This window comes from Phaethon lepturus, unplaced genomic scaffold, assembly GCF_000687285.1.
Source record: "Phaethon lepturus isolate BGI_N335 unplaced genomic scaffold, ASM68728v1 scaffold43349, whole genome shotgun sequence".
Taxonomy (NCBI): Eukaryota; Metazoa; Chordata; class Aves; order Phaethontiformes; family Phaethontidae; genus Phaethon; species Phaethon lepturus.
This window is the reverse complement of record NW_010563587.1, coordinates 25500-34992: the sequence shown is the minus strand read 5'-3', so window position 1 is coordinate 34992 and position 9493 is coordinate 25500. Positions and strand designations below refer to the sequence as shown.

Genomic DNA, 9493 nt, shown 5'->3' with positions numbered 1-9493 from the left:
TCCCTACATGAAATTACCTAAGGGTCTTTTGTGTTGTTTCATTGTAGATGCTATTAACATTCTAACGGAGATGAAAGAGAAGGATGTTCCTATCTCAGACAGAACAGTTGCATCTTTTTTCCGCATTCTTAATGCCGCTGCCATGCGAGGTGAAGTTGAAACAGTGAATCGATTACATGAGACCATTGTGAACCTGGGGTTGGCAGAAACTGCTGTCCTTCATTGCCCTCTGATTACAGTTCACCTTGAAAAGTAAGCTATATTTGGGCTTCAGATGACACAGGTTATGATACGATATTTGTGTTATGTAACCTGTGTATGCGATTCATAGCTACACATTCATGTTTGAAAGTGCTCATGCACGTAAACATGCACACATGCATGCACATATAACACTTAAGTGACCTAGGAATAGTCATGAATGAATTTCTTAAGTTAGATGAGTCTGTTTTCATCAGTTATACATCACGTCATGGTCTTTGGGAACAACAGCTGTGTTTTGTGGACACATCAGACATGAAATGTCTATATATTGCAATATGCTTGTGAATTAGTTGGTTCTCAAGTCTGTTTGACAAGAGCATAATAGGTATATTCTCAGCTCTTGTGGTTAAGTAGTGTATGTTTTCCCATCAAAACAGCGTTATTTTGCTGTGCCACCCAATATATCTCAGGTGAGTTGGAGGGCGGTTGTTGAACACCAAAATATTTTTAATTCACATAATTCAGATAACTTGATGTTATTGCCAATAGACTTCTGTGTTACTGAATTTAAAATCTAAGAAAGTACTGTCTGATTTGTCCATTGTGGTTTTTATTTTTCTCACATGTACTTTTAATTCCCTTTGTTAGAAAAGGAAGATCATACTTAGTTCTGGCAGGAAGTATCTGTAGTTCCATGTGTCATGTTTTTGCATAAATTTCTGTTATGAGGTGTAGGGTATTTGAGCTAATGTACACATGAACTACATAACAATTTTTTACTAAAATTGCTGCAAGACTCCCTTTTCACTTCCTTTACCATATGCACAATCCTTTCATCTTTTTTTTCTTATGTGATTTATTTAGTTACTGGATTTTTATCTCTTGCAGCTAGTGTGATGAATTTCTTGCAGTTTGGTTCATGTATAGGGAATGCTTTTGGCTTAAATATAATAATTATAAAATAAGTGAGTCTTTCATAGTACCGTGTAAGTCAGCCGCAAAGATACATATTAATGTTTCTCTTAACGTGTAGAGGTTTTTTAGTTCTTTTAAGTCTTGTCAAAATTCTTGTCAAAGAGATGTAACTCTTGGTAGATCCATGTACATTCTCTTCTAATATGTAGTGGTCAACATTTAAGAATATAATGTACATCTTTTCAGTTAGTAACACTGCCTTGGTTACATCACAAGACAAAGCAGATGTTTGTGAAAGTAATTTAACTGCAATCATATGTAACTAGTGTGTTGGGAAAATATCTGATATGCTTTGCAGTGTGCAGTAAGAGCAGCTGCATTTTACATAATTGCCGTATGCATGTTGACATGCAAGCTGTATATGGTGCTACTTGGGTTCTTTGCAATTCAGAAGTATATGGTGTTGTAAGTAAAGACGTGATCACGTGTGGGTGCAAAGGGGGACAGTAAAGTGTGACTTCAGTTTGGATTGTAAGTGTTTGGTAAAACCTTCTAAAGTTTTTTTTGGGTTTTTTTTTTTTTTTTTAAATAAGGGGACTCGGACTGCGTTTTTAAAGGAGAAAGTAATTTCATACTGTGGAACTGTATGGCTACAAATCATTGGTATTCATATGTATAACTCTTAATACATTTCATATATATATAAATACAATACAAAGTAAGCTCATTTCCTATGTTTTTTTGCCACCTTATCGGTGGAGAGACTTGCTTCCTCTCCAATGTCAGAACAAAAGGGTGAAGCTTTTTCCACATAACGTGTTTGGGAGAAGTAACTTAATTTCACCTTTTTTGTTGCTGTTTTTTGTTTCTCCTGTCTTGGAGATGAGTTTTTTTAAACTTATGGGTCACTGAAATAAGTGTTAGTCGTTCATTGCAGCAGTAGTGCTTACTATTTGCCATCCTAGAGCTCAAGTATCATGCTGAAATGCTGTCATTTAGCTGCAGGTTGCCAGCATGCCTCTGAAATTAGCTCTGGAATGTTTTTTAATGTTCCACAGCAGTGGCTGTGGAAGTGTTTTGTGTTGTTAATTTATTTCCAACTTTTTAATTGCTTATAAAGGAATCTGCGATTTCCTTTTGAATATTTCAACAACTGTAGGTGTAAAATGTTTTCATCTACCGCTTTTCTCTGTACCCAGTCCTGAATATTCTGTAATTCTTGTTAAGTCCTAGTGCATATTAAAAATGACAATTTGCAGCAGAGCATGGAAAAGAAAAAAGTTGTTAATGATGAGCAGTACAACTTGACAAAAGCTAACAAAGTCTAATATTCTAGTAGATTGGGCATTTTGCCCTCAGTATTTTGAGAAGTATTTAACTGATGTAGCTAGTGATGTAACTAGAGAGACAACTCATACCTAGTTTTTCACCCTGAGTAAATTTAAGGGGTACCACCCCCCTGCTTTTAATTGTATGATTACTATTTATAACTCTGAACAGTTTCTCAAGGTGGTAAAATCACGTTAAAAATTGAGGCAGTCCACATGTGGAATCTTGATCTGTCATCCAAGGTGATAAAGCTGCCTTGGACAGTATGACAAAAATCTTAGTTTCTAAAAGCTGCAAGGATGTGAAGAGCTTGCACTTGTTCTGAAAGCATATTTTACTATTGAACTGGTTCTTCCAACTGATAATTGGAGACAGTTGTGTCACCTACACCATTTAAAATCTCTTAGTGATTTTAAGGAGTGTAGTTTTGGGTTTTACCTTCTCTACCAACTGTCAGGGAAACCTATTTGAATATGAGCCATTTTACAAAACTGAAGAGGTTTGTGAAGCTAACCTGCTCCTGTGCTGTACGGTACTTTGAGAATACCTATTTACAGGATGATGAATTCACAGCTACAGTAACTACTGATAATTTTTTTTTCTTCCTAAAAAGTTGCTTAAGCCAACTTGCGTACAACCAAAAATAGGAATACACGTCTTAAAAACTTGATGTGGCTCCTGTCTTTTCATCAACATAACTTTGTTTTTGCTCTCCTTGAATAAAAAAAAAAAAATCATCTCTGAGAGAAGACAAATAGTATCTTCAGGTTTGACATTTACTAATTGCCCATATCGGAATTGCTCCTAAGCAGAAGGAATAAAATTTGCAGGTAAACTATGAAAACATTATGTTACAGACTGTATGAATAAAATATTTTGTGGTTTTTAAGTCAGTGAATGCAAGCAGTTAATATCTGTATTTTAAATGATCAAAAGGCTATAGCTGAATTGTGTTCTTTAAAAATGGTCAGTGTATTTTAATACAGCATTGTCCAGTAAAACATTGTGTGCTGCTTTGTGATTAATCTTATATAAACCCATTTTGTTTAGTTTCTTATGTAGTAGATACAGCATGAATCCAGTACCTTGACAATTTTTCTTCTGTTGTTTTCACAGTTAAATTCAACTGTGATTTTATTTGAAATGATTCTGTAGTGCATACAAGTTAATTGACTTCTAAATTTACTTTAAAAATAGGCATCTTTTTAAATTAGGTGGTATTTTCAGTGGGAAAAGAATATCTCTAGTGGGGAGAGGTTTTTTTTCCTAATTTTTAGCAGCTTTATTTCAAATATTTGTAGTAAAACTCGTTACGTGTTGCAATGAAATTAGGGATGTTTGGCTCTCTTACTCCATTATTGCAATTAGGAATTTAGCATCGTCAGTGCCAAAGGACAAAAGTGTCTGATTTGCCCTATGGGGACAGGACAGTGATAAGATGATTTTTCGTCAAGGATCATTGGGTCGTAATTAAGTTACATTCATGGCTATTGCTTTTTGAAGGATGATTGGTAAATGACAGGCTTCATGTGCTTCCTACGGACAGTGTTCACTAGGGTTTTTTCTCCCTCTGTCAGAAAATCCTGTTGAGTCTGATAATGTAAATGTGGCATTTTATTCTGAACAAAAGAGCAGGGAAATGAGCTATCTTGTCTAATCATTCAGTTGTTTAACACCGACTTCCAGTTTAGACTCAATTGGCTGGAAAGCACTTGACATGTGAAGTTAGTGCTGTTCGGAACGCATGTTTGAGTAAATTTTAAAGTAAGTGACAGCTAAATTGTACCTAGGGAAATTACAAAGCCTTCAACACAGTTAATTTTTTGGGGAGGATTAGTTGTAATTGCAACACCAGTCTCCTTGAAGATTCCTTAGTATAGCAAATGAACAGAAAAACATTTAGCTCTTTCAGGAGCCTGTTCTCTTTTCACAGAATAATTTTTGTAAGCTGATTGTACCTTGCTGAATTGACTTCCCTCTACACTAACATCTGCTTCAGATTTGCAGAGACGGATTTGTTTTACCAGTCTACCCTCCACCCCCACCCCAGAGTCCTTTTTTTCTTTCTACCTCTCTAGTGATTTCAGGTTTGAGAGCTTTTCAATCAGTAAACCCCTTAGGTAAATTGCCACTTCACTAAAGCTTTATGCATAATGTTGCAGCACTTCATTCCAATTAAAATCAATATTTGGGGTCTTATTTTTATCAGGCAGACTCTCTGGTTGCTAAAGTTGTTTATTACAAGTAAAAGGGTTAGATTTAGTGCTATGTTCTTGAAGCAAGAGGGGAGTGGCTTGTTGAAATTGAAGGGGGATGTTACATCCATGCACATTATAGCCAGTCCTGTTACAGAGCGTGTTCTGCAAACAGTCAGACATCCGAGTAATTTTGTCTCTTAAAATAGCTTTGCATGAGTAAAATTGCCCACACAAATATTTTGTAAGATTATGCCCAAAGTGGACTTCACAGGCATCCTGAGCAGAAACCAAATGAATCCAAAAACTTAGGATATCTTAACCCCAGCTTCAATTTAGTTGAAAAATAATGCCAAAGTAGGACTATTCTGGGATTACATAAGGGCCAAGCGTAATACATTGATGACTGAGGCTCCCTCTGCCATTCAAAAATAATAGTATATCTTCTTTTTTAAAAGAACAAGTTTCAACAAGGGGGAAAAATACACCTAATCTTTAAGTGGCAAAGGTATTAGCCCTGAACAGATAATATTTGTGAGTGACTTAAAGCTGTACTATCTGGCCAACTCAAAATGAAGCATGGATCATCTGTGTTCACATTTTAAATGCTGTTTTGTCCAGACTGACACCAGAAAACAGATTTTTCCAACATGGCTATGAGTGTATGGGCTTTATTTCTTTTTTGAATAGATCTGTATTAATTAAATAGTAAGTTTGGACCAGGCTTTTACAGTAGTAGTTGAGTAAGTATCCTTTGGGAAAATAAAAGGGTGTTTGACATGCATAAGGTCATAGAGAAAGACTGCCAAATATTTTCAAATGTATGGCCATGTTTAAAATCCTTATGTCTAAATAGCATTTTCTTAAAATGTGGAAAATCTTTTTTTGTGCAGTCCCTTTTTTAAGTTAGTGAGTCATAACAAGAAACAAATTAAAATGTTACCTATACTTCAAATTTGAAGCCTACAGTAAGTTCCTAATTTCCATTGGGCTTTTCTAACGGGATTGTAAAAACTGCTTACAAAAGTATTTGCTGGTACTTACTTGGAATTAATTGCAGTTTGTGACGATTAAGAAATGCTGGACGTTGTTGAATAAATCATATTAACTCAAGTACAAGCATGAGCTTGATGTGCTCTTCTTTGTTGTAGTAATACAAACGATTTCTTTGTAGAGGCTGAACTTTTATATGTTCTAATGTTTTATAGCTGGTTCCAAATTTTATCTGGTTTATAAATGCTGTTCTCTAGTAAACTGTGGATGACTGGTTGGTTGCTTGAATGCAACAGGACAAATATATCAGATTTCAATAAATTCAAAACAAATGTCTAGTACATTAGTGTGTAAGATACTGACCTCCTTAAATGAAGACTTATTCAGGTGCCTTTGAGCAGTAAGTACCAGAAACAAGCACAGTATTTGTATTTTTGTTATCTCAGCTCTTTGCTAACTTTTTTCTCTATGTATACAGTATTAACACCATCAGAAGTATACATTTAGAGACTAGGAAATGCTTAACGTTCCTGTTTAAAACATTCCAATTACTCATTCCTTTATTGATAGCTTTGACCTAAAAACAGTGACTTTAATCCTTTAGGAATACAGCTGAGACACTACTATGGCTGTTTGAGCATCAATCTGAAAAGCTAGATTTATCACTGAAAACTTTAATTTAAATGTATAAATGTTGTTTTGCCTCCTTAGAAATTGAGTAGTTTTCTGTAAAACTGTTTTTTTAGATGTTAACTGAACTTGCATCTAAAGTAGGAGAAAAATACTGATTATATAAAGCTTTATATCTGTCTATGGTAACTACCATAGTATTTCTCTTTTATGACAGTAATCTAGCCTGCAACATCTACTTGCTGTTTTGAAATTAACCTGTAATTTAGTCTTCACCCCAAATGACAAAAATTCAAATGACTCCATGGGGTGCCAGAAGATGCACTGTAAACAGGGCTCGATAAGGGGGATAAGGTAGAAATCCATCATCTTAGGTTTGTTTTCAGAACACCACTATTACTGAAAAAAATTCATTCTTCTGTGTTTTGCTCTTAAAATTTTTAAAATATTAGCCTAGATGAAGATAGTATGTAACAATATAGATGGTTCATTCGTTGAAAAAGCAAAATTTGTACTGCAAAAGAAATGCAGTGTAAGGAGAAGACACCTGAATTTGGCTTGTTTTAACAGTAATATCTTAATTTGTTACAGTTTAGTTGATCAATAATGAAGCTGCTTGAGGAATGCAAAAATCATTATATCAAGTCAGTTTTATTATGGCCTTCAGCTGCTGCTGTTCAGTGGGGTTTTTTGTTTGTTTTTCCCTTTACCTACTTCTACCACCCTTTATTTGATAAGCCTTTTGAAATCTAAAATGCAGTCTTATTGACAGTCTGGCTACTTAATACATTTTGTGTGTGTCATCTTGATTTGTTTCAACTTGAGTTTAAACCTTCCCCTTCAAAGAATAACTTCACATATTGTTTTACAAGTGTTTCAGTGGTTATCCTCAGTTGGTTTTGGGGTTTTTTTAGGTTGGGTTGTAATCCTTTGAGAAAAAGTCTGCAGCAGATGATTTAGTTCTGTTGGTTGCACAGTGTAGAATGTTAATTTTTATTTGTTGTTATTTTAAGTTCCAGATCTGATTGTTTTTATGGCTTTTCAGTTTTGCATTTTAACTATGTAGACTTCCGAAGGCGTTAATACCGTATACACAGGGGGGAAAAAAGTCAGTGAAGGGCTGAGATAACAATGGAAATACCATACTTAGAATGATAGAATAGTTTGGGTTGGAAGGGACTGGTACTTACCACTCAAAGGCATCTGAATAAATGCATTTAAGGAAGTCAGCATCTTACACACTAATTTACTGGTGCCATGGCTCTATGTGACATGGATAGGCCAGGATAAAATACATTTTGGTGCCTTAATATATTGTTGAATTAATTGCGTTTTTTCTGCAATAAAAATAAGATTTTTGCATTGGATTCTGACCGTTACATAGAATGGAATAACAGTAGTCCTGCTCTAGTGACGAAATGGAAACTGATAGATGATTTATAGCTAGTTTGTTAAGGTGTAAAACAATTATAAAGCCATGGAAAGAGCTGTGTTTTAACTTAGGTACCTCTGGAGATCCATACTGCAATAAAAATGCTGTGGAAAAATTTTCAAGAGCTTAAAAATTGAAAATGTCTAAACAGAGACATTTGGAGGTAATGTAATATTAATATAATGTAAAATAATGTAATATTATTAACAAGAAAAATGGAACTCTTCTATACAAACTGAAATTTCCGTGCAGTTGGGGTTTTGTCCCAATAGTACATAGCAGAACTTGAGAATTTTACTTCAAAAATTAAGTGCATCCAGTGATGAAGAATATTCACACCTTTGGTTAATTTGTAGTGAATGGTGGTCATGCAATCAAAATCATACAGCCACGAGGTTTAAGCATAAATCTGTAGTTCTGTTTTCATTTCTGTCAGTGTCAAGCATATATGGTATTTGTTTGTAGGAGAACTTTAGCTGTTATTTAAAAATAACTGTAGCATGTTGTGGGGTGGGAAATACACTCTTGGATTATAAACTGCTGAATGAATTTTCCTTGAAATTTTCAAGACTAAAGTGGGTTCAGCACACACTGCTCCTGCTTGGAAGGTTTGATTGTTTTTATTCTTGTTTTGTTTCATTCCACAAGGGATGACATGCCTGCAGCTCTGGAAGCTTTAATCAACTGTTATAAGAAGTATGGTAAAATTCTTCAGCTTCATAACATCTACTGTAGACTGATAGAAAAAGGAGATGCTGATCTTCTGCAAAAGGGTTAGTTGCATGCAGTCAGATGCTGTCTGGTTATATGGAGTATTTTCTGGAGGCTTTTCTTCCATGATTTGTGTATCATTTCTTTCAATCAAGAAGAAAAAAAATGGTTTGTGTTTATATGTGTAACTTTAAAGCACTTAAATGATGTCTATGTTCTTCAGATTGAAAATTGATATTAATTTTAAATGTAGAAGAATCCTAATGTTTGGATAATACAGCATCAAGCTCTCAAAGATTAGTGCTAATGCTTATTCTAGCTATGTATAATACTACTAAGAAATAACTTAGTAGTAACACAACACAATAGTAAAACAACACATCTGTTTTTAAAATAGTTGTGCAGTTAAGAAATACTATGTCTTCACTCACTACAAGTAGAGAATGCCAATGTATAGTCTATTTTGTTGAATGTAATTCAAAATATAGTGCAGATAAACAAAAACATTTTAAATATGCTCAACTGCAAAGCTACAACAAATTGTGTAATATGTTGTAATCATTCTGTATATTTCAAAATTTATTTCCCAATAGCTTATTCTTAGAGTTTTGTGAAGCTTGGAAAATATTAGTATTAATATCTGATGTAGATATTAAAATGCTTCAATATATTTAGCAAATTAATGAGTTTCATTCTCTCTTTAGTTTCAGATTTTATAAGCAGAGAATATGGTGACATGATGGCTCTTTATGATCTCTTCTTTGCCTTCTTGCAAACAGGAAAATACAAAGAGGCCAGGAAAGTCATTGAGGTGGGATTTTAACTATAGTACTCTAATCATGCAGCTATTTAGACTCTTAATTAGAAACATTTAAAGTTTTTAACCTTTAATTAGACTTGTTCTGATTCATGTTAATAGAATTCAATCCCAATAATAAAAAAAAACCTCGACCAGCTTTATTTTGTGTAATTACAGTTCAGAAGAGAGACAATCTTGTATATTGAAATTGTTTCTTCACTTTTTCAAATTCGCTGTTATATATCAAAATTATATTTGCATATTAAATATCGAATTGTGGAACAA

At 34.1% G+C, this 9493-nt stretch overlaps 1 protein-coding gene across 1 annotated transcript in view; it reads left to right on the top strand.

The window, feature by feature from the left end:
• LRPPRC (leucine-rich pentatricopeptide repeat containing) overlaps positions 1 to 9493 on the top strand; it is a gene marked incomplete at its 3' end in the record, with an annotated part of 64024 nt that overhangs the window by 31385 nt on the left and 23146 nt on the right. The window contains exons 22-24 of the mRNA XM_010294600.1: positions 48 to 252; positions 8347 to 8471; positions 9114 to 9220. Coding sequence (XP_010292902.1) covers positions 48 to 252; positions 8347 to 8471; positions 9114 to 9220 — 437 coding nt within the window. The remainder of the gene's footprint in view (positions 1 to 47; positions 253 to 8346; positions 8472 to 9113; positions 9221 to 9493) is intronic.